Raw genomic sequence first — 25,591 nt, forward strand, 5'->3', positions numbered from 1 at the left:
GGTGTGGGGACCCACTCACCTCACACAGAATTATTATATTAGGTAAACAGATACTAGTTGCGCTGGGTTTAACTGGTGTCTTATATTGTTCCCTCAATATAGTCTGCGTTCCAACCGTTATTCAATAGAACATCAGAAAATTTATTCATCAATAAAATAGGTAAACAGATACTAGTTGCGCTGGGTTTAACTGGTGTCTTATATTGTTCCCTCAATATAGTCTGCGTTCCAACCGTTATTCAATAGAACATCTGAAAATGTATTCATCAATAAAATACATATATTACATTAATTACATGCAAGTCAAGAAATAATAGTGTATAGTTAATTCATTCAGCCTGGCAGTCAGCCACAGACCCTCCAATGTGCACAAATTGCCAAAAAAAGGTACCAATAAAAATATGTAAAAAATATAAAAAATAGATCCTCAATATTTTGTAGAATGAACTTCCTCTGAAAAAAAAGGGGTGTTAATATGTCCCAATGTGAGTCACAGTAAGGTCTTGCGGAGGGTCAGCTCCCTTGGACCTATTACCAAAGTCAATCTTCCAATGTAAATATACGTTTTTAGATACCGAGCATCAGAGCTGTAATCAGCATATAGGTTACGTGTGATTCATAAAGTTCATAGGTGAGCTCACCTCCTTCCTCAGAACGGCAGCAGTGATTTCCAGTTGTGCTGTTAACAGTAGTACTCACGTACTCACGTACTCAGGCAGGGGCTGCTAAAAGAGTTGCGGGGGTCCAATTAGTGTATCCGAGCTCCAGCCGGTGGCTCGATAACACTGTACGACTCCGTGTTGTGTCCACGATCTTCCGTAATGATCGGGTGCAGTAGTTCCGGGTGATGGCTGGTCTATTTCCGGTGACGTCACCTGCCTCCTCGCGTCCTGTATTGCTAGGTTGCCGCTGATTTGCGGTTAGCAAGGGTAATAGACAGATTGGGTCTATAGTGCTTGCTGCAAAAAGTCCTCGCTAGTGCAATGTAGGATGATGCAGAGGAAAGGTTAAGACTAACGCGTTTCGGCAGTCTGCGGCTGCCTTTGTCAAAGTCAGTTATGAAGTAGACGGCCACATCAAGGCTGATATATACTGCTGCCCCCTCCCATATTTCAAGCATATTGTCTCCTGGGTCCTAGTGTGTCTTGTCCCGCTTGAATGGCAGTCCACACATTTGTTGCATATATATTTTTCTGTATATATGTTTCTCTGCTCCAGATAGTAAAGAATAAAAAGGAAATAAAATATATATATATATATATATATATATATATATATATATATATATATATATATATATATATATATATATATATATATATATATATATATATATATATATATATAATATATTAGTGGGGATACGGCTGCATCTGGATTCTTAAGGCACGGCCATATTAGAACAGTTTGAAATTTGAAAATATGAGACACCAGTTAAACCCAGCGCAACTTTAAATAGGTATTTAAAGTGAATGGGAACCGCATTTATAAAAAGGGGACAGATACTTACCCAAGGAGCGGGAAGGCTCTGGGTCCTATAAGAGCCTTCCCGCTCCTCTCCTGGTCCCCTCGTTCCAGTGCTAGCTCACCCGGTAGCAGTATTTAACTAAATTAGTCAAATACTGCTTTACCCGGCCGAAGGAGGCTTCAAGTCTCCAGAGAGCCCGAGTGCTCCTGAAGAAGGGCGGCCCTGTACTGCGCCTGTGCAAGCACTCTCTCTCGCTCACGCATGTGCAGTATGGAGCCGCACGTCTTCGGGAGGACACTGCTCCCGAAGGCTTCCAAATACCCTTTCGGCGGGGGATTGAAAAGGGGGGGGAGCCAGCACAGGATAGAGAGCACCAAGAGAGGAGACTGAAGGCTCTATACAACCCAGAGCCTTCCCTCTCCTTGGGTAAGTATTTGCTTCATTTTTTTAAAAATGCGGTTCCCATTCACTTTATCCCTTTAGCAGCCACATATAGCAAATCTATATGTGCACTGCAGGGGCGGTTATTTTATTTATTTTTTTCCCTTGCCGCCAGGGGCGTGTGCTTTCCCCAGCCTAGCAGGCTATCCAGAGCGGCGCAGGGGGCTTTTATATTAACCTGTTCCGGGTAGTTTGATCACCTATTACACGTGATTGGAACCCAGGGGATGGAGAGGGAAGGCTCTGGGTCCTGTCGGATCTTATCAATCGAGCCGCATCAGCGGCTCGATTGATAATGCACATTGGAGCGTCATCTACGTGTGTAGATGAGGCTTTATACTACATGAAAGTGGTACGATTGAACAACCAAGATTGCATGGTGTGAGGTGTTGAGCCTTAGCCATATCTTTTGGAGTCCTTTAATAAGTAACCCAGTTCAAGTTTGCTGAATCTCTGATATCCCCTCTGGAGATGTTTGCCGATTTTTGGAGATGTTGGTAGTTTGGAAGTGTTTAGCAGCTGCATTTTTTTCCTCACTGTATGAACTATTAATGATCAGTGTGGGCAAAGGCCCAATGTCTGTTCAGTGATCCCCAGTCCTCTCTGCTGTACAACGGTAACTGGTCATGCAGGCCCCCCCCCCCCCTTCCGCGTGGCGGGCAGGGGTGCATCGCAAGCAGTTGTAGGCTTCCTGCAACACCACCTGTATCCTTTATTTTGCTCCACAGTGTTGATCTTAAGTTGTATTATGGTGGCAGCTGGATGTTTAAAAGGTTTAGTCTGTGTTGGCAGCATCGAACAAAATAATTGTATGCGAAAGCCTTCTGCACTTAGGCCTGGTGCACACCAAAAACCGCTAGCAGATCCGCAAAATGCTAGCAGATTTTGAAACGCTTTTTCTTATTTTTCTGCAGCGTTTCAGCTAGCGTTTTGCGGTTTTGTGTAGCGGTTTTGGTATAGTAGATTTCATGTATTGTTACAGTAAAGCTGTTACTGAACAGCTACTGTAACAAAAAACGCCTGGCAAACCGCTCTGAAGTGCCGTTTTTCAGAGCGGTTTGCGTTTTTCCTATACTTAACATTGAGGCAGAAACGCATCCGCAATCCAAAATCTGCAGCAGCCCGGGAGTATGCGTTTCTGCAAAACGCCTCCCGCTCTGGTGTGCACCAGCCCATTGAAATACATTACCCTAGCGGATCCGCACCCGCAAGCAGATCGCAAACAGCAGCGGAAACGCTCCGGTGTGCACTAGGCCATAGTGATGGTTTTTAAATGAGATTTCCTGTTTGACCAGAGTTATAGCACTTTTATAGTTAACCGTATGATAATTCTCTAATGGTTGAGAAGTAAGACTGATCTTTGACTTCACTTGTGTGAAAATTTAAATATTTGTAAGAGCTGCTCCGTCAGGCTTCTTAAAACCTCATAAGGTATGCAGGCTAAGGGAGTCTAGGCTTTTATTGGGTAGCTGGTGTATGCAGCCGAGATTGCGCTGGCAAAGATTAGCAGGAAGCTGCCAGTTTTTCCCATATGGTTGGCTCATGATTTATTACTCGCCAATGTAAAATGTGACAGGAAGAATGTAACTCCACATATGTAACCTTTTTTTAGGGCGTGCAAATGTAATCTGGTAACTACAGGATTTGTGTATACATCCTGTAGTTTCTTTAATCCTTACCAGACTTACCTGAAAACACTCTTGTATTATGGCATAATGTAGAATAGGGCTATATAACCTGGTAGCTAGACTTGGCAATTAAAGTGTACCTGAGATGAAAGCTGTCTCAGGTTCCATACTTACCTGGGGCTTCCTTAACCCCCCTTGAGGCCGCTCAGTCCCTCGCCATCTCCTTGGTCAGCTCCTGTCACTTGCAGTACTGCCCGAAAGCCTGGCCAAGTCGCACTTTGTCGCACATGCCTGGCCAGACACACTCCTGTCCTTGGGAGCGTTCTGCGCCTGTGCCGTACGCTCCCAGCTGCAGGAGCGTAACAGGCTGTGCATGCACAACTCAGCCAGGCTTTCGGGCAGTATTGCGGATGACAGGAGCCACCTGGGGAAGACTGTAAGGGACTGAGCGGGCTCAAGGGGGCTTGATGAAGCCCCAGGTAAGTATGGAACCTGAGATGGTTTTCATCTCAGGTTCCAGTCTTAAATGGCATGTTAACACATTTTCCTCTATTGTTCCATATCATACGTTTATGAATTACTCCTGGACAGTGCCACTGTAGACTCTGCTACTCCTGCACTGCTGGCCTCTGCCTGGTCTCCATAGCACAAGCTGGAGTCACTTTTTCAAGCTGAGCTCTCCTATTTATAAAGTGGTTACACAGAGAATGCCCCAAGGACAGTCTGATCATGCTTGCATGTATCTCTTTACACACTGGGAGAGAAAAATAAATCCGAATAGTGCAGCTGCAGCAATGTGAATGGATGGGGATATGTTACCAGAGGTGAGGAAGGAGGCGGGTTACTTGTATCTGGGCTTGTGAGGCTTCTATGCTGCTTTACACCCAGCTGATCAGGGTTTACAGGTTGTGTGAAAGCAACAGTCTATTGAAAAATGAAGCTTTTGCATCCCTCCCAATCCATATTTTGCTGATGATTTTGCATAGTGTTAAGAGCTATATCTATGAACGTGCCTGACTGGGATCGTGAGGCAGTCACTGGGCACAGGCTGTGCAGACTCATAATTAGCCTGCCGGCTAACAATGTGTTGCATTGCGGGAAATGGAGCTGCACAGATGTGATGTCACCAGGCGAGAATAAAGCTGTAGACCTGTCGCTTAGCCGACTTGATCTGCTCTGTGGATTGCTTGCTGGGCGGTGGTCGGTGACTGCTGTACGTACACTGGATTATATGCAGCAGCTGTCATTATTTGCCACCTCAGTTAGCTTGTGTATGGCCCTTTTTAGACAGTGTGAAGCAACACTGGTAAGCCACCCACACACTATTGAATTAGTGTAGATCATGTTTACGATTACTTGTTTTTTTTGTTTTTTTTTGCTTTCGTTTGTCTTGTTTTTTTTACCTGTTCTACTATTTAGCACAATTAGACGAAATCTATGTTGAACTCTTATCACATGCTTATCTCATCACTGCAGCTGGTGGTAGTTATGCTGGGAATACACGGTACGTTTTTGCCGCTCGATTTCGTGCTCGATTATGCGGGCAATTTTCTTATCTTCCTTTCAGTTTTTCTTATATTTTCCCATTGTCTCCTATGCATTTTTGAGCACGGAATCGATCGGACATGTCGAAAATTATCTATCGAGCCATCTAAATGGCTCAATCGAGCGGCAAAAAACATACCGTGTATTCCCAGCATTATACTGCCCAGTGCAGTATGAATACTGCATAATTCTAGGTACACATGATGCAGTTTTTCGGTCGGTTTTACGTTTGCTCGATTTTCTGCTAGATTCTCTTTTCTTATCAATTTCCATTAACTTCTATGAGAAATCAACCAGGAAAATGATCGGATATCTAGCACAAAATTGTATGGTGTGTACCTACCATCAGCAAACGTCATGGTTGTTGCTTTCTTGCAGTCTCCTCTCAAACACCTCATGATTGATCCTTCAAAGAACCCCCTCACCAACAAATTCTAATGCTGGCCATATACAATGCAGTCTACAGGTACAGTCAATCACCAGTCTTTCCACATTTATATAGTATAAAGGCTCGTACACACGTTTGACTGAATCCAACGACGGGTCTGTCGGCACCTCCCGCTGGGCGGGTTTTCAGCAGACAGTACAGCGTGTGTACAGTCTGTCGGTGGACTGATAAGGCTGTTTCTGAACGATCCGCCAGGCAGGAGGTGCCGACGGACCAGTCGCTGGCTTCAGTCAGATGTGTGTACGAGCCTTAAAGGGAAGGTTCAGGGAGGGGATTCAAAAAATAAAAATAAATTTCCACAACCTTATTTTTGTAGACTTTCTGTTGGTGCGCTAATTTAAGAGCCAGGCATGAGGTTCTAACTCTGATTTTATAGTCTCTTGTGGTAGATGTAGTAAATGACACAGGTGAAATATTTACATGCTGGGTTTGTAGATCGGTGCAGTTAATGCACTTTTGTTCTTTGAAGCTTTAATGCCAGGAAATTGGCTTTTATAACTGTACAGCGTTTGCTATAAATAGTCTCCAGTAATTGAAAAAGAGCTCATATAAATTAGTTAGCAAAGAGGAATGTTGAATAATTGCTGACTTAGGACAACCAACATGTTACATTCACATGTAACAGTATTTCCATGGTCCACTTTGCTGCCTGTGGAGTAGTATGTAGGCTAAAATCCTATAAATGCCAAAGTCCATCCAAAGTCCTTGGTAGTACACATCAGCCTGAACAAGCTTTGAGCAGTGAGGCTAAAAGAGCCTGGGGAGAACACTGTCAACTATCCTGTGCTCATATTTAAAATAAAAATTCCATGATCACACAGTGTTCTGCCCAGATATTTTTCCAGCCGGGTGGCATGAAAAAGTAGTGGGGTGGGGCCCAACGAGGGAATGCAGGGCTGGCACAACTTTGCTTACAGCATAGGAGGAGAATGAGAGCCGATTACAGCCGGTGTGTGTCACGGAAGAGCAATTGCAATCGGTTGCCTGAACCGATTGTCGTTGCGTTGCCAGATCAACATTGAATGTTTAGGGGGGTCTTCTTTTGGAAATCTAGCTTTCATAGCTGCTAGAGGAAGTCTGTTCATGAAGCCTTTTGCCTGTGAATTGTTAGTTAGCCAGAGGTGTGAAACCCCAGCTGGAATCCTGGTGTAAAACTCAAAGGTTGTTCTGGCTGGTCACACTTAGATGATAATTAACACACCAAAAGGTGACTTTCATCCAGGGGAAGCCAAAGGAAGCTAGCTCCACAGGGGTCCACTGAAGAACTCAGACACGGTGGCACCGCTGGGGAACAGATTTAAATGCATGTGGTTTATTTCTGTCAAAGTAAAACCGTGTAGAGCACGGCTATGAAATTCATATAGTCTTTTTTTCGTTAAAATCTGCCCAATGTGCTGATATAAAATTCATAACAATAACTCGTCCGGTTATTGGTGTACGACCCTTTTCTGGGACAGGACAGCCTAACGCACTCATGCAAGATGTCATATTAATCAGTATTTTCTGACAATTATGAATCCTGCCCGCCTAAATATGACATTTCTCGTTTATAAGTTAGTGTTTTACAATTTAAGCTCAAAATTCCCCTAGGCGGAGGTGGGCTGTCATTGGTGGGTAATTCAGAGGGGGCAGGCGTTGCCACACCCCCAAACCAGCTTAATCAAAAGCACATTGCCAGAAGGCGGACTTAAGTCCTCCATCTTAACATCATCTGGATTACAACTAGACCTGCTGCTGGGCAGAGGACCACCCAGCAGCCATCTTGGAACTGTAACATCTGCTTGGATTACAAAATATGCCTAAAGGCCTATGATTCTGAAAGCAAGGCCTTTGCATTTCTTTTCCCAGAAAGGACATATTTCCATGAATTTAAGTATTTCCTTGCCTTATTTTTATTTTCCATACTGTGCTATTATTTGTCTCTATAATTGTTGATTTTAACAATTTTCTGTATATATTATTTATTTTGCTTTTATAATCGATGCTAAGGTCATTTATTTGTTCGGCTACACCTATTCAGCAACACAAAACTGAACCCTGGCTTCTGAAGAGTCGCAACTATTGTGGATAGCTAGATAAAATAGAGGGTGTTTAACGGTTTTATTTGCAGGTCTAGAATCAGCCAGTCAGTGGGTTCCAAAGGAAGCTCCCTTCTAGTCGGTCTGCTGCCAAAATCCCAGTGGTTTCTGCGCACCGATTGCGACCACAGATTGCTTGTTCTGTGTGCTGAAACCGATTGGAAGGCATTGTGCGGTCCAGCCACTAGGGGGCTTGTGATGGGGTGCTCACAAAAATTACCCGGGTGGAACACCTGCCTAAAAGAGCCTGGGGAGTACACTGGTCACACAATGTACCATTTTTAGAGCTAATTCTACTGATAAGCATTACTTCTATATTTAAGGCTGACACTAAAATGGGGTCTCCAGGAGGTTATTTTTATATTTTAAGGTACTACAAAGTTTCAGTGTGCACTAGGGGAGACACCGTGGTACGCACAGTTGGGGAGGGAAAGGGGCCACTAGGCGCCAGGGATCACTGTGTGAGGGGGAGGAGCACTAGACACCAGGAATTGTGCTTAATGGGGTAAGGCCCCATTTACATTTAATCAGTTGGTATGTGTTTTTTTCTTCTTCTCCATAGCAGTGCACTATGAAAAATCTTTCAGTTAAATAGTGTGTAGTGTGAACTGAGTTGTTGGGAAAAATGGACATTACTTGGAAAATCAGTTGTGCTTTCAGTTATACCAGAGCGCAACTGATTAAGTGTAAATGGGGCCTAAGGAGGGGGAATCGCAAGGCACCAGGGAACTGTATAGGGGAGTGGGGGTCACTAGACTCCAGGAAACCTGTGTAAGGTAGAGGTTCTCAAACTAGGTGCCAGGGTTCTGAAACCCTGGTGCCTATGCGAACACTCACTAATGGTGCCACGCTGTCCCTTCCTGGTTGTGGCACCTGCTCAGTATTCTTTCTGGTGTACCTGGAAGGGTAATGCTGCCTAATGAGGGTCACTGGGTACTTGGGGATGGGGGTTTAAAGAAGGGGTCATTGATTACTTGCAGGGGGGAATGCTACCTAATAAGCATCACTACCTATTTGGGGAAGAGGGGTTTGTGCTTCCTTATAAGGGTCATAACAGCATTTGGGTAGTAGAGGTGCACTAAAAAAAGTCAGTGGTGTCAGGGGTGCCCTCACCCACAAAAGATTAAGAAACACTGGTATAAAGGAAGGGAAAGCCATGCGGCATGTAAATTTGGGGTAGGGCTAAGGGCTCTTTCACATTAGGGCAGATTTTCTGCGTTTCTACGCAACGGATAAAGTTTGCGTTACCCAAGGTACAATGAAAGTACATAGACTTTCATTTTACCTTTCACATATATAATGCAGCCTTTTTGTGCGTTGCGTTACAGTGCACCCAGGCGCAGTTTTTCGGCCGACGCTAGCTTTATGCGTTACAATGTTAGTCGATGTAAAACGCACACTATGCGCGTTTTTAATCCGTTAACGCAGGCAATCAGTCCCAGAATGCAACAGAGGAACAATGTAGAAAGTTGAAAACTAAAAGAAAAAATACCTGCGTTTTCCTATGTGCTGTAACGCATTGAAAACGCATTAAAAACGCACACTCACTGCAGTGCAACGCATTTCAAAACGCATACAACAAAACTTATGCTTTGAGCGTTCTCCAACGCAAGCTCTGATGTGAAAGAGCCCTAAAGGTGTTGTAGGGATGTCTTATTGTCCCTTTTTTCCTGGCTCTAAAAGTTGGGAAATAGTCTTCTTTGTCTGATAAATTAGTGTGATCAGAATAGGAACTCTGGCTACTACTGTATGTAGCATATTACCACCTTAACTGATAATTATGTGCATACTAATTATTTTCCTTCTTAATGCATGTGAGCATGTAAATAGGCATTCCATATTTTCATTGTGGAAGATTGCCTACATTTTAAAAAAGACATCCTGTACAGGAAACTGAGATATTTGGTTACTGATAGGCCAGCGCCTACATTCTGACATCATCACTAGATAACAGTATTTATAATGTTTAGCATTGAACTGAAGGATTGATTGTATTTTCTCCACAAACCTGCCATTTCACTTCATCTATTTTTCTGGGGTTTTGCTGTAATTGGTGGCCGCCAGTGGTAAAAGATCTTGTGTGCTAGTCTTGTAACCATTTCCTGCGCTTTATTTTTTTAATAATAAACTGAACTGCTAATGTAGTTATTCTGCTTCCTGCATAATTTAGAATTTGCATAGCAAGTAAACGCACTAGAAACCTGTCGGTGTTCATTTTGTTCCATGTCATCCATTAAGCCCCATTATGGTTTGTCTGCCTATTCTGTGCACATTTTCTGCCAGTCTGCATACGCTTGTGATGCAGTTAAATGGATTTTCATGGTGACATATTTTACACTCTTCATAATGTGATCACTGTGCCATTGTCACAATGCCTGCAGAAACATTATGTACTTGGATGTGCTGTCTGTATGAAAAAGGAATGCTGCTTTAGACTGTGCTGTTGCCAGCTAGTGAAATACACACAGCTAAAATGCATTCATTTCATTCGAAGCTCTGGGATCAAGTCGGCGGCCGACCTCAGTGTCTAGTGTCCAGTCCACACCTCTCCCTTATAAAGTTCCCTGGTGTCTAATAGCCCCTCTCCATCCCCTATTCAGTTCCCTGGTGTTTAGTAGTCCTCCCTCCCCTATACAGTTTCCTGGTGTGTAGCGGCCCCCTCCTTCCCCTATACAGTTCTCTGGTGTCTAGTGGCCACCTTCCCTTTCCTAAACAGTTACCTGGTATCTAGTGCTGTCCCCCTCCCCTTATGGCGAGCTAGGGCTTACCCTCCAATAGAGCTTCTCTGGTGATCGAGTGGGCCAAACATAATGCAAATTGGGGAAAACACCCGAGGGCCAAATCTGATGTGTAAGGCTTGGTGGTGTATTCTCCACAGTCAGCATGCAACGCATGAGCTGACGTGGAGGAGGTACACACACTAGCACAAGGAAACAGGCTATTCCTAGTATAGTGGAGGGGAGGACTGACTCCAAAAGGAGATTGTGGCGCACAGAGCCGGTGCAGATCCGACAGCCACAAACAATGCTTTCGCTATAACGTCTCAGCGCAAAGTAGCGCTGAGCGCATAAACCAGAACTGAGGAGATCAGGACAGGTAGACAGAATGAACGCTTGCTAGCTAGCCGCTACTTAGTGACAGCAAGCGTCCACAACAAGACAGACTGGAATGAGGCAGCCAATGCGTTGCGGCGATGGCGTGCCTCACAAAGACAGGACAGGATAGTCAGGAAATAGCAGGATCAAGATAGATGAACGTAACACAGATAAATATACAATAAGTATGATTTCCTAGCGTATTACAATTACAGCTATCAATGAAACTATTTGTAACGTCTGACTAACATATGTATATATCGGCAATGAACCGATATATGACATAAGCAGGAACACTGACTTAGGACTGGAACGATACAGGGAACAGGACTCAGAAGGATTCGCTATCTCTTCGCAGAGATGAACGCAATCCACAAACGGTAACAGGACAGGATTCAGGAGGATTCGTTATCTCCTCGCAGAGATGAAAGCAATCCACAAACAGGACCAGGAACAGGATAACTAGCTCAGCACGGGTGATCACGATACGCGCAACCACCAAAACGTGCTGGAACTGAGTAACTGAACACAGGATATAAACAGTTCGTGTACGTATATATCAGCGTCACTGATGTATCAACGTAACACGAATACAAGGAAAATAATAAACGTGCTGGTATGCATATATATGGGCAATGAACCAATATATGATACAAAACCAGCAAAGTATCTTTAGAACAAGAAACACGATCGGGGGCTGAAGCGACAGCAAGACAGGCTTAAACTGAAGCTATGAAAACCCGAGGAGTCCTGCAGGAAGCAGATCTTTATACTGAGGTCATCCAATGGGAGCAGACATGCAGATTCCCACACAGGTGAATGATAATCAGTCACAAGCTGACAGCAGGGAACGGCAGACAAAGCTATGCAGCTTGCATGGAAAGAGATCAGAACTGCCTGAGCTGCAGCACTACTACTTCCAGCAATACCTGCTGCAGCAGCGATCATGACAGTTGGCTCATGGGCCAGAGTTTGATATGTATGCTTTACAGTAAAAAGTGTTTTAATCAGCTTAGCGGTATGGACGAGCTCAGCTCGTCCATGACCGCCGCGCTGGATTGCTCTGGCCCTGGTGGGCCAATTTTCATATATTTTTTATTTTAAAACACGCAGCTAGCACTTTGCTAGCTGCGTGTTTATACCGATCGCCGCCGATGCGCCGCTACCCGCCGCGTAACAGCCCCCCCCCCCCCGAGACCCCGTGCGCAGCCTGGCCTATCAGTGCCAGGCAGCGCTAAGGGGTGGATCGGGACTCCCTCAGACGCCATGACGTCATCCCGATCGTCGCCAGGCGACGGGGGAAGCCAAACAGGAAATCCCGTTCTGAACGGGATTTCCTGTTTGCTCTGATCGCCGGAGGCGATCGGAAGGGGTGGAAGGGGCGCTAGGCTAGCTACATGATTTAAAAATTTAAAAATATGTGCTGCGCCGCCGCCCTGGCCGTTCTAATAGAACGCCAGGGTGGATATGGCCGAACTCCTCTCTCCCTCCCTCTTCCTCCCTCTTGTATTTATAATGCGCCAACATATTACGCAGCGCTGATGTAACGGTTTATAGTAATTCATGTTAATTGAACTGCATATATGACATTCTATGTATATGTTCTTATACATGTCTGCTTTTCCCTACAAGCCCACTGTTTGTAACGTGGAAGATAGGACGGGACAAAAGGTTGCGTGGATGTATAGGAACCTTTTCTGCCATGAACCTGCATTCTGGTCTCAGGGAGTACACACTTACCAGGTAACACCACCACCTTCTTTTTTTTTCTCTCTCTCTCTCTATGTGTAAACACTGTCAATGATTTTTTTTTATTTTATTTTTTGGTGAAACTTTATAAATGATTTATGTATGTATAGAGAGCTTGAGCCAGTAGCAGGCTCTATTACCATAGAAGGCCTTTTTCACATGAACAGCAAGATTATGCGGTTTTGCCAAACAGTTGCTGGGAGTAAGATCCTTCCAGTTGCAAAATAATGCAACTAAATGGAGGCTTTTTGTTACCACATGTGGTGCAGTTATTGTAAAAATCTGTGGCATGTCTGAGACCATGACCACCGCTAGTGCTGCAAGGCCCCAGCAAAATAACAGGAGGGCAGCTGACAAGCAGTTAATTCTACCACTGTCATCCATTTGTATAAAAGAGCCCTGCCTCGGGACTGCGGCAAGTAAATCCTATGACACAGTTGTGGCTCCTTATCTCTGATGCGGCATAGGATTTACACCACTGGACCTCTGCGGTCCTGAGACTGTCGAATGCATGCACAGCCACTGATTTAACTGTCATGTGTCAGTATATCATTGGCTCCTTACCATGTGATCACTATGGGTCAATCACAGTGATCACTACGCAGAAAGTGACAAAGTTGCTTTCTCGACCATTCTCTCTCTGTAGTGATCTTGTGACCGAGAGAGCTGTCGTAATCTGTTTCACAGTGGGGGAAAAAAAAAATCATTCATTTACCCCATAACCCCTCTGAGCCCTTCCCAACATCCCTTTGTGTGTATAAATAGGTGTAGATGGGAGTGTGGGTATATATAGTGTAATGTATACAGGATTGTGTGTGTATAGTGTTAGTGTATAGGCTGTGTATATACTGATAGCTTCTGTAGGGGTCTGCATTTTGTGGCTGAAGCCTGTACTGGTGAGGGGGGTCACTGACTATCCAAAGTGTAGGATGCTACCTAGTGTCAGTCACTGGCTACCATGAAGGAAGGGGGGTGCTGCCTAGTTAGAGATGGGATGTCACTTTACTCCAGGAGGTAACACTTCACCTAACAGTCACTGCCATTTTGTTGCTGTCATTTAGCAATTAGATCATTGGCCACTTTAGTAAGGGCTGGTTTTGTGGAAATGTTAGAGTGAAAGCCAGAGTGGAACTAATCAAGCAAGGAGTAAGCAGATAAGTAATGGCTTGGTTCAGCATGTATATGGCGTTCTAGTATTTAAATGCGAATGGGAGACGTGACACAGGGCGATAGTTGGCTTGCTAAACAATGGCTATCATCTGTACCTGGACGATTTCTATACCAATGTACCCCTTAAGCATCTGTTCAGCCAGAAGACGCCGGGTCCGACGGGTCCGTCAGACCCTCCCGCTGGGCGGACGTTCAGCCAACAGTAGTGTGTGTGTATGCACTGTCGGCGGACTGATAAGGCTGTTTCTGAACGATCGTTCAGAAACAATCTTATCAGTCCGCCGACAGCGTGTACACACGCACTACTGTCGGCTGAACATTTGCCCAGCGGGAGGGTCTGACGGACCCGTCGTTGCCGGATGTAGTGCGTGTTTACGCACCCTAAACCTTCACAGGTGGGGATATTAGTATCTCAGCAGAGCTAATTAAGGGCCCTTTTCCACTAGCAATCTTTCATTAATTCTGTTATGCGATTGCGATTTTTCATTTGCATTGCATTATTTCTCTAAAAATCGCTCCAGAAAGCAATTGTGATTTCCAAATCGAATCACTATAGTGGAAAATACTTCTCATGATTTCTATGATAAAGTAGCAACCCTAGCGATTTAAAAATCTCTAGCGATTTGCGATTTTGCGATTCAGCTGTGTAGTGGAAAAAGGCCCTAAGGGCCCTTTTTCCACTAGCAATCACAAATGCCAACGATTGTGATTGCGATTTTTCATTCATTTTGTTAAGCGATTGCGACTTTCATCTGCATTGCATTATCCCTCTGAAAATCGCTCCAGAAAGCGATTGGGATTTGCGATTTTTCAAATTGAATCACTATAGGGGAAAATACTTCTCATGATTTCTATGATAAAGTAGCAACCCTAGCGATTTTAAAAATCACTAGCGATTTGCGATTCAGCTGTGTAGTGGAAAAGGGCCCTAAGGCCTTTTTTTCTACGTACAGTTGAACTGTGTGCTCAGCAAGCACTTGCCAAGCAGAAATGAGCAGTTACCAGTTCTGAAAGTTTGAGAGGCATTTCACTGCCCATCAACTGTCCGGGGAAGAGAGGCCTGACTACCTCGTTGACTTCTTCAAAATATGGTGGTACTTGAAGGCAGGGTTAAAGGGAGCCTTAAGCATGGAATAAAAAAAATCAGTTTTACTAACCTGGGGCTTCTATAGGCCCTCGCAGTCGCCCGCGGATCCTCCTGTCCCCTGCCGCCAGCTAGGTTTGTTTTTTGGGCGACAGGCTCACTGTGCCTGCACAGGCCTGGCCACGTGTCTCCTTCGCATTCCTGTCCGCAATACCGTCCTGCGTAGGACGCTATTGCGGACGGGAACGGGAAGAAGGCTAAGCTTGTCGGCAAAACTAGCTGGCAATGGAGGATCCATGAGTGACTGCGAGGGCATGGGACGACTGCAGGGGGGCTGGTAGAAGCCCCAGGTGTGTAAAACTGTTTTTTTTATTCCCCTCTCCCTGGCTTAACCACTTGAGGACCTAAAGACCAGGCCTTTTTATTGTTAATTGGCCACTGCAGCTTTAAGGCCAAGCTGCAGGGCCGCACAGCACACAAGTGATTTCCCCCAATTTTTTATAAATATTTATTTTTTAATTTTGCTTTTTTTTTTTCCTTCCTCCCCTGCTCCCTCCCCTCGCCAGTCAATCGGGGTGATCAGTGTAAGAAACTATGCATTGGCTGCTATTGGCAACAATACTACACCTTTATTCCGGCACCAGCAACTCATTAACAAGAGCTGCAAACATTACAGCAACAGCATTGGAGACAGAACTTCTTAGGCTTCCTCAGTTTAGGAGTTTATTCAGTCAACAGATAAGACAGTACAGTTCTTTACATCTTAGCAAAGCAGATTATTCTGTAGTAAGTCGTTGCGTTGCAGCTTCTTGATTCCATTCCTGGTGAATGGTAATCAGGTTATCTTGTCTATGCTACGTTACATCTATACTACATAGCCCGGAGGCCTATCTACTATATACAGCATAAAGTTAGGTAAGGTGGCAAGACATAAATAAGTAAAAGGTTGAAACCAGCCGTGACAGGAAGCAAAGAGTGCCTCTCCGTAAACAGACTACTGGTTTAATACTGACCAGGGAAGAGTTAAATGTGACATCATCTGAGCCATCCCCCCAAACCTACAATTGGCTCAGACTCCTCGTGGTGTCATGACACGCACCTAATTAATTAATATTCCGGTTGCTTTCTAACCTAGTTACAAGGAATGCAATGTTTGGTAAATATTGGCTATGTTTACCTTTCTGTCGTCTAACGGTCGGGGGCAGCTTAGACCTATGGCCTTCCACCAGGAACATGTTCCTGGTAACTGCCTGCATCTCCTGCTCGGGGGGTGTCTGCAGGTAACTGCCTGCATCATCTCTTCTGCGAGAAACTCTGCTTAAAGGTAGACTCTGCTAACCAAGCCTTTTACCTAAACTCAGTCCAAATAACTGAGGCCTACTTAAATTTTAACAATCAGCTGTCATAGGCTTCAGCCTATGACAAGCCGATCACTCCCCAGCCTCAGGAGGGGACAGCCATGTCACACGGCTGTCCCCAGTACAGTGTTGCTGCCGATCGCAGCGCTGTACATGTATATAGACTGGGATCACGCCGTCTAACAGTCTCCCGAGCGGGAGAGGGGGGCGGAGCTCCACCCCCCGAGCAGGAGATGCGCATGCAGCCTGTGCGCGATCTCCTGCAAAATGCAGCCCCAGGACTTGACGCCAATGGGCGATAGGCGGTCCTGGGGCTGCTGCCGCGACCACGCCCATTGGCGTGGGGCGGTCTTTAAGTAGTTAAGATCCTCTTTAACCACTTGCCGACCGCACGCTTATACCGTGCGTCGGCAAAGTGGCAGCTGCAGGACCAGCGACGCAGTACTGCGTCGCCAGCTGCAGGCTGATTAATCAGGAAGCAGCCGCTCGTGCGAGCGGCTGCTTCCTGTCAATTCACGGCGGGGGGCTCCGTGAATAGCCTGCGGGCCGCCGATGGCGGCTCGCAGGCTAAATGTAAACACAAGCGGAAATAATCAGCTTTGTTTACATTTGTACGGCGCTGCTGCGCAGCAGCGCCGTAAGGCAGATCGGCGATCCCCGGCCAATCAGCGGCCGGGGATCGCCGCCATGTGACAGGGGACGTCCTGTCACTGGCTGCACAGGACGGATAGCGTCCTGTGCAGCCCAGATCTCCCGGGGGAGCAGGTAGGAGAGGGAGGGGGGAGAATGTCGCCGCGGAGGGGGGCTTTGAGGTGCCCCCCCCGCAACATGCCTGCAGGTAGGAGCGATCAGACCCCCCCTGCACATCATCCCCCTAGTGGGGAAAAAAGGGGGGCGATCTGATCGCTCTGTGTGGCCGCGGATCTGTGCTGGGGGCTGCAGAGCCCACCCAGCACAGATCCAAACAAACAGCGCTGGTCCTTAAGGGGGGGTAAAGGGTGGGTCCTCAAGTGGTTAAATGACTTCCGAGGCCAAATCTACAAAAAAAAATTTTTTTTTATTAAATTTAGATACCTGCATCACTTTCGAAGACACGGAGGACGCCGCCGGTGCCCTCCGTGCCGTTCCGCCGGGTCCCTGCCGCTCAATAGCCCCCCGAACGGCTCCCGAACGCACGGCCCGGGTCGGGCTCTCCTGCCTGCACAAAGATGGCCACCGGAGCTGGCCGTGGCTGCGAGTGCGGCTGCGCAGCTCTAGGGCCAACCCCCCGATCCACGCTACAGTTAGAAGATGGTCATTATAATATGAACTAATTACAAGTATCACCGCTTGCTGTGAGTTTAGTAATATAATCACCTTTTTTTAAAAGTGTTGTGTGCAGGCTTTTCCCTAAGCGTTTATTACATAGCATAGTTTTAAACAGCTGTCATACATTTCGGGAGAGCTGTCATACAAGCTCGGGAGAAGACTCCCCTAAACACTCAGACATGATGACTATCAGGCTGGTGGCAGAATCCGCTTCTACCGCCAGCCTGATGCACATCACGTCTGAGTGTTTAGAGGAATCTTCTGAGCATCTCCAGTAGTAGTCTCTTCATTGGTGACAGACAGATTTTTGCAGACAAGCTAACCTTGCCCTGTTAAAGGGGTCCTACATGGTTCCAAAACGTGGGTTGTTTTATACAAAATAAAGAATTATATTGGATGTGCCAGCTTTCTCCCTTAGGCCGCGTTCACACTTGTGTTTTGGCAAGTAAACGGACCGGATCCTGATCGGATCCTGTCCTGATCAGAACCGTACGGTTCCGATCCGGATCCGGTCCGTTTGTATCAGGCATGCATCAGGCTGCCATCCGGATCCGTGGGCAAAAAATAGTTAAATATAAATAAAAAAATGTTCGGGTCAGCAGAAGGTGCACCTGGTGCACATGTACAATCAGGTTCCTCCGCTGTAGGCATCACCTCAATCTCCGATATTCTGCCAAACAGCTCCAGCACGTCTGTCACTGCTGCTCCACTCCAGACATGCTTGGCCCATGTGTCCCCATCCGAAATGGCCGCTTGGATACGCATAGGAAGTGGGGTAGAACGTCAGGTTTTTGTAGGCAGTGTGTTCTGTGCCTTCCGTTTCCCATTGGTTGCTGTGTTCCTGATGGTGCTGTCAGGCTCAGGTCAGGCTCCGGTCAGGATGCGTGGGCCGGAGATCCGGACACAAAAAATAGCGCATGTTGGAAAAGAGTCCGGATCTGGTCCGGCTCCGTACTGTACGGAACGTACGTATGTGAACGTCCGCATAGCCTTTGCATTGCTATGCGGAACGTACGTTCCGTTTGTACAGTATGCGGTCCGGATCAGATCCGGAAAATCCGGATAGCGAACGCTAATGTGAACCGGGCCTTAATCGCAAATACCTTCTGTTTTAAGATAGCACATTTCTGTTTTGCGTAGCATTAGTAAGAGGGCTTCTTGGTCCTTTTTAGCCCTTTATACAATCCTAGGATTTCTGTATCACCATGAGCTTGCTGGGTAATCTGTAACTCTTAATGTTAGTAGGTAATATAATTATTAAAGTGGTCTTTGTGTGTTTTAAATTAAAGTGAAATTAAGTGTAAATTTATTTCCATGGCAACCATTCTGATAAGTAGTTTTCTGTGCAGAAAATGAATCGACAGACTGAACTAAAACAGCTCCCTGTCCCTAGTTGGCCTGTGGGGATAGTCCTAAAGCTTCTGCTTAGCACCATCTGGTGGCTACATTGGGAAAGACAGTTGACAAAAAATTGGGTTGGATCAAAAAAAATTGTAGGTAAAAAGAGGATGTAGCGTATTTTGTGTGAGTGTGTCCTAAGCAGGTCATGCTAGGAGGTCGCTAGGAAGTCTGTTTATTGCTCCCGCTGTCTGTTGACCAATTTTGGGGGAAGCCAAATTAACTTACTACTCTATTTTGGGGGAATAAAGGAATGACATTCCATAATTAGCTCTGTCAATAGGTGGAACACAAGTTTTCAGTAAAGGTAATTTAAGATGCATACACATCACATTCTTTGACCCTGTATATGTATTCTGTGTATAGAAATGCTGCTTGGCTCCATGATGGGCTGAAGATGTCTTTCTACAGCTCAAAATAGCGACTACGGTTGCAAAAGCGGCAGCTAACTCATCGGATCACGAAAGATGTGGCTGACTATATCATATACCTGTATTCACAATAGTCTTTCACGCAAAACAATCCCTGCTATTGTTTCAGTGGATGAAAATCTTGTTTGGCTACATTATTTAAAATCTGGTAAAATCTTTTTTTTTTTTTTTTTTTTGTATCGGAACAAACCACTGAATTTAAAGAGAACCTGTACTGAAAAAAGGGCCCCTAGGGGGGTACTTAGCTCGGGAGGGGGAAGCCTCTGGATCCAATTGAGGCTTCCCCTGTTGTCCTCTGTCTCGCGTTGGTCTCTCTAGGCCGTTTCGAACGCAGCCATGTAAATATTTACCTTCCCCGCCTCCAGCACAGTAGCGGCTTTCAGCTTTGATCAGGCGGAACAAGCTGATCCCAGTCGAGTGCAGCTACTACGCCTGCGCTGGAGCTGGGGAAGGTAAATATTGCAGGCGCTACTGTGTCGGCGCCTTACAATTTGTCGGCTGTGGCTTCGGAGGGGCCAAGAGGAACCACCGTGGTACTGAGAATGCCAGGGGAAGCCTCAATCAGATCAGATCCTGCTTCACTAATTGTTGAACTGTTGGGCTGGGTTTTATTTCCTAGCTGTTAATGTTCTTGTTACCCATTAGTAGACAGTCCACCGTGTAACTTCCTACTCCTCTTAGTTTTAGAAATGAAGGTGCATGCCCACCTCAGCTTCTTTGTGAGGTTATGGCTGTCAGATCATGTTCTGCTCCTCCTATAGCAGTGTCAGGTCTGTACCCAGTTTTACCACTAGGTCTTCAGATGTGCATTTTGAGCCATGCTTTCTAACAGCACACATTTTAATCATGCAGTCTGTATATTGGTTAAGGAGACACAAGGGTATGTTTTATGAGCTACCCAGTTTTGCTGGATTCGAATTGGGCTCTATTAAAATCTGGCAAAATGGTCTAACCCACAGATGAGATGGAACCCCACATGTCCTTTGGTCTCTTGGCTCATAGAGTGCATAATTTAAATGTATGCTCGTAAGAAAGTGTGTGCATTTTGAGCAAAGTGTTTAAGCATCATGTACAGGTGAAGTTAAAAAAAATTGTGCAAAAGTTAATTTCTGTCAGTAATTAAACTTAAAAGGTGAGACTTTAATATGAAATAGACTCATTACATGCAAGCAAGATATTTCAAGGCTTTATTATAATTTTGAGGGGGGGGGGGGGGGGTTGTGTGGTTAGAGGTAATCTAAATGCAGTGTGTACGTGCACGTGTGTAGGAGTGGATAATTTGTTGTCCTTGCAATTACTGGAGAAGAGGGGTTGTTTTGGGGGGACTTTTGAAAATATGTATTTTGAACACTGACTGCTTTGCGTGTGGGGGATGATGTTTCAGGCATTGTTTACAGGGCTGTGGAGTCGTAGTTTGAGTCGGGGCAATTTTGGGCACCGGGAGTCGGATGATGATTGTAGAAAATCAACAGCCATGTTAAGTATTAAACTAAGGAGTCGGAGTCTGAGCCATTTTGGGGAGTCAGAGTTGGAGTCGGAGTCGTGGTTTCAGAACCTGAGGAGTTGGAGTCGGAAGATTTTTGCTTCGACTCCACAGCCCTGATTGTTTGCACTACCTAGGTTCAATGTAATGTTTTTCTACATCATTTTATGTACACTCCGGCCCCCCAGCAGTCTAAAGTATGTTGAAACGGCCCTTGACTAAAAAGTTTTGGGACCCCTGCTTTAAATGGTCTGTCTGTTTCAGCAAGGAATCACAATCATGGGAAAGACTGCTGACCTGGCAGTTGTGCAGAAAACTCATTAAGGGCTCATTCACACCTGAGTGGGAATCGCGCGATTCCCGCTCATGGCAAACCGCTAGCGGTTTTGCAAAAACGGCTACACATTGTAGCAAGTGGCAGTGTTCTCACTGCCGCGTTTGCGGTTAGCGATAACCGCAAACGTGCTGCATGCGGCGATTTGCGATTCGCGATTAGTGATCGTGATTAGCTTGCAAAGCATGCTAATCGCAATCGCTCCAAAACCGCCACAGTGTCCAGTGATTTTTCCACATTAATCACGGGAAAATCACTCCCGCAAAACGTCGGTGGTAATCGCCGGCGTTTTGCGATTATAGGTGTGAACGGGGCCTCACATCTTCGATGAAGTAAAAGCCTCAAAAGGTAATTGCAAAAGGAGTTGGATGGTCCCAAAAAGCTGTAACAGGCGTAGTGCACACCAGAGCGGTTCGGTCGCGTTTTCAGATCTGTTTGCGGATGTGGAAACACTAGGGTAATGTATTTCAATGAGGTGGTGCACACCAGAGCGGGAGGCGTTTTGCAGAAACGCATACTCCTGGGCTGCTGCAGATTTTGGATTGCGGATGCGTTTCTGCCTCCAATGTAAAGTATAGGAAAACCGCAAACCGCTCTGAAAAAACGGCAGTTCAGAGCGGTTTTCCAGGCGTTTTTGTTACAGAAGCTGTTCAGTAACAGCTTTACTGTAACAATATCTGAAATCTACTACACCAAAACCGCTTTCCAAAACCGCAAAATGCTAGGTGAAACGCTACAGAAAAATAAGAAAAAGCATTTCAAAATCTGCTAGCATTTTGCGGATCTGCTAGCGGTTTTTGGTGTGCACCAGGCCTTAAAGCACATTAATAGAAAGCTATGTGGAAAGGGAAAAATGTGGAAGAAAAAGGTGCACAAGCAACAGGGATGATCGCAGCCTGGAGAGGATGGTCAGGAAAAGGCCATTCAAGTCTATGGCAAAGAAATGAACAGCGCTACTTAAAAACAGATAAGTGCCTACCTGCAAGAGAGTGCAAGCCCCACTTGTGGGATAAAATACGCACCTAGCATACACATAACCTGTCTACCACTGGAGGATGTTGGTTTCCTGTAACAGCTTGCATGCAACTTGTTAAGTACTCGTCCCTCCCACTGCGGAGAAGTCATCCTTGATAGGAGGGGACCTAACACTAACTAAAACCTAACCTATGCATATGCATAGCCTGGGTGCGCTACCAAGTAAAATTGAAAATTGCGCAAAAGGTGGATCAGCGCATCACCAGGCCGCCTCCGAATGGCCTACAATCAGAGGTGCGCTGAGACCCCCCAGAAATTGCAAACGCACCTTGAACCCAAACAGAAGCTCTGCATATACACCAAAAGCATGGCTGTTAAGTGGGAGCAGCTGACCAAAAATTAAATTTTCGATTTTACTTGGTAGCGCACCCAGGTGTGTATTTTATCCCACAAGTGGGGCTTGCACTCTCTTGCAGGTAGGCACTTATCTGTTTTTAGGTAGCGCTGTTCATTTCTTTGCTATGTACTAATTTAATAAATTTTTGGTCAGCTGCTCCCACTTAGCAGCCTTGCTTTTGGTGTATATGCAGAGCTTCTGTGTGGGTTAAAGGTGCCTTTGCAATTTCAGGGGGGTCTCAGCGCACCTCTGATTGTAGGCCATTTTAGTCCAGAGGTTCACTTTAAGTCCTGAGTCAGTGCAGCCACTAACAAGAGAATTTGGAGTACTTCATGCTTCCTTCCACAGATTAGCTTTATGGAGATGCTGACTTCATTTTCCAGCAGGACTTTGCACCTGGCCACTCTGCCAAAAGTACCAAAGCTTGGTTTAATAACCAATAGATTACTGTGCTTAATTGGGCAGCAAACTCCTCTGACCCCATAGAGAATCTATGGGGCATTTTCAAGAGAAAAATGAGACATGATTGATTTGTATAGCGCCAGCATCTTCTGTTGCACTGTACAATAGCATACAGGGTATAACAATACAAAGTATACAGTACAACAGTTGATATAAGACAAAATGGTATAACCGCTAAAGTAGCAACAAATTACCTACATATTTTACAGGGGTGGGAGGTATGTACACCCATTATAGACAGAAGGGGAAGAGGGCCCTGGCCAAAAGGCCTTACAGTCTAAACATTTAAAGTATAGGACAATAGGTAAAGGGAAGCTGTGTATGGAGTGGTAGAAAAGGTAGTGGGTAGTGTCCTAGGTAGGAGAGTATGCTTGCCTGAAGAGGTGAGTTTTCAGATTATGCCTAAAAATAGTAAATGTGGATGAGTGGCGGATGTGTTGAGGGAGTGTTCCAGAGGAGGGGAGAGGATCGAGAGAAGTCTTGTAAGCGGGAGTGGGAAGAGGTGATCAGGGAAGAAGACAGAAGTATATAGTTAGCAGAGGGGAGATTGCGTGTAGGATGGTTTCTGGAAATAAGTTGATTAAGATAGGAAGGAGCTATGTTGTGAAGAGCTTTGCAGGCGAGCGTAAGGGTTTTAAATTGCATCCTTTGTGTAACTGGCAGCCAGTAAAGGGACTGACAGAGGGGGATTGGGCTGGAGAAGAGGTGGATGAGTCGGGCAGCAGAGCTCATGATGGACTGTAGTAGGGCTAAACAGTTGGCAGGGAGGCCGCAGAGCAGAGAGTTGCAGTAGTCTAGTTCGGAAATAATCAGGGCATGCACCAGAAGTTTGGTAGTGTCCTGTGTTAGAAAAGGGAGAATGCTGGAGATGTTTTTTAGGTGGAGGCGACAGGAGGAGGATCGTTTTGTCAATGTGTGGTTTGAATGAGAGACTTGAGTCCAAAATTACACTTAGACAGTGAGCCTGGGGGACAGGTGTTATGGAAGTGCCCTCAACACAAATGGTGATGTTTGGCAGGGGCATTGTTGTGAGGTGGGAAGACTACTATTTCAGTCTTGTCCATATCGAGTTTTAAAAAAAATGGGAGGACATAGAGGCGATTGCATTGAGACAGTCCGGGACACGAGCTGTTGAGGTGTCCAAGTCAGGTGCTGAAATGTAGATCTGGGTATCGTCAGCATTATAGGTGATATTGGAAACCAAAGGAGCTGATGAGCTAACCAAGACCTATGTTGCTGTCACTTACAGTAGATAGTAGAAATCTGACATTACCAACAGGTTTTGGGCTAGTCCATCTCTTCATGGGGGATTCTCAGCATGGCCTATATTCTTTATAAAGACATTCCCTGAAAATAATTAAGGTCTCGTTCACATCATCCGAGCTTTCGTGCGCATTTGGAAGCGCGTATGATGTGCTGAAACGCAGGAATGGCAGAAAGGCATAGACAGCCCTTCTACCGTTCACATATACTGCGCTGCGCAGCAGTACGATGCGCTAGCAAGCGTTTGCGTACTGCTGCCTGCATTTTGCCTGGAAGCGCAGAGCTGATCCCATCACTGTCAATGGATGGGGGCAGCGGCGCCGATGGCGTGCGATTGACTATAGTGGGACGGTGGGGTGGCAGAGAACGGTGTGGGGACACAGAGGCATTTCATTAGGCAGAGAACATGCCTCTGTGTCCCATCTGCCCCCTGAAGATCCACCTTGGGTTCTCTTTAAGGTGAATTACAGAAATGAACTTTTGCAGGATATTCTAGTTTTTCTAACTTCTTTAAATATATATGTGACACGAGAGGCATGTGGAATTTTGTGTGGAAACCGCTCTGCTACCTTGTGGAGTTTGTCCACCTCAAAAAGGTTTAGAAACAAAGGCTGATGCACTGGCAGATCTGAGACCAATCTTGTGGGATTGCCCTTTTTTTTTTCTTCTCTCCCCCTTCAATAGTGTAGTGGTTAAGGGTTCTGCCTCTGACACAGGAGACCTGGATTCGGATCTTGGCTCCTCCTGTTAAGTAGGGATGATCAAACAGATGCAAACACTTACAAGTTTATGCAGATTTGTATGCAAATATATGTAGTTTGAAAATGGACCAATCAATTTAAACCCAGGTTTAAATTGATTGGTCCAGGTTTAAATTGATTGGTCCATTTTGAAGCTGCATATGTTTGCATACAAATTTGTATCAACTCAGAAGTATTTGCATATCATTGATCATCCCCACTCTTCAGTAAGCCAGCACATAATCAGTAGGGAGTCCTTGTGTTAGACTCCCTAACGCTACTTCTGCCTACTGAGCGCAACCCTTGTGGTTGCAGCACAAGAGCTTTGAGTCCTGCACAAGAAAAGCGCAATATAAATGTTATTTGGCTTGTCAATTGACCAGGCATGAATTCCATATCCACATACACATATGATGCCTCTTCCATCTGAACATTTATTTTCATGCAACTTTCTGCTCCTATCACAGTATGGCAGTCTGGTGCTCACACATAGTGTGCAGTTGACTTTTACCAGCACATGCAATCACTTAACTAGTCAAAAATCAGCTACTTTTGAGAGGTCTGCAGCAGAAATGGCATCTGATTCTCAGAGAATTAGGGTGGCCATGCAACTAGCGATGGTGGTCAGATTCGACCAAGAGACAAACCGCTCTCTAATCAAATCTGATTAGAGAGAGAAGTGTCGGCTGCACATACACAGCAGGCCGATATCTGATCAAGTTCATGCTAGAATTGA

At 45.5% G+C, this 25,591-nt stretch overlaps 1 protein-coding gene across 3 annotated transcripts in view; it reads left to right on the plus strand.

Moving 5' to 3' along the window:
• AMMECR1 (AMMECR nuclear protein 1) overlaps window positions 1–25,591 on the plus strand; it is a 241,644-nt gene that overhangs the window by 163,993 nt on the left and 52,060 nt on the right. For all 3 annotated transcript variants that reach the window (XM_068251122.1, XM_068251121.1, XM_068251123.1), the window contains one exon: window positions 12,336–12,446. In XM_068251122.1, the coding sequence (XP_068107223.1) occupies window positions 12,336–12,446 (111 nt within the window). The remainder of the gene's footprint in view (window positions 1–12,335; window positions 12,447–25,591) is intronic.

This window comes from Hyperolius riggenbachi, chromosome 8, assembly GCF_040937935.1.
Source record: "Hyperolius riggenbachi isolate aHypRig1 chromosome 8, aHypRig1.pri, whole genome shotgun sequence".
NCBI classification, from domain to species: domain Eukaryota; kingdom Metazoa; phylum Chordata; class Amphibia; order Anura; family Hyperoliidae; genus Hyperolius; species Hyperolius riggenbachi.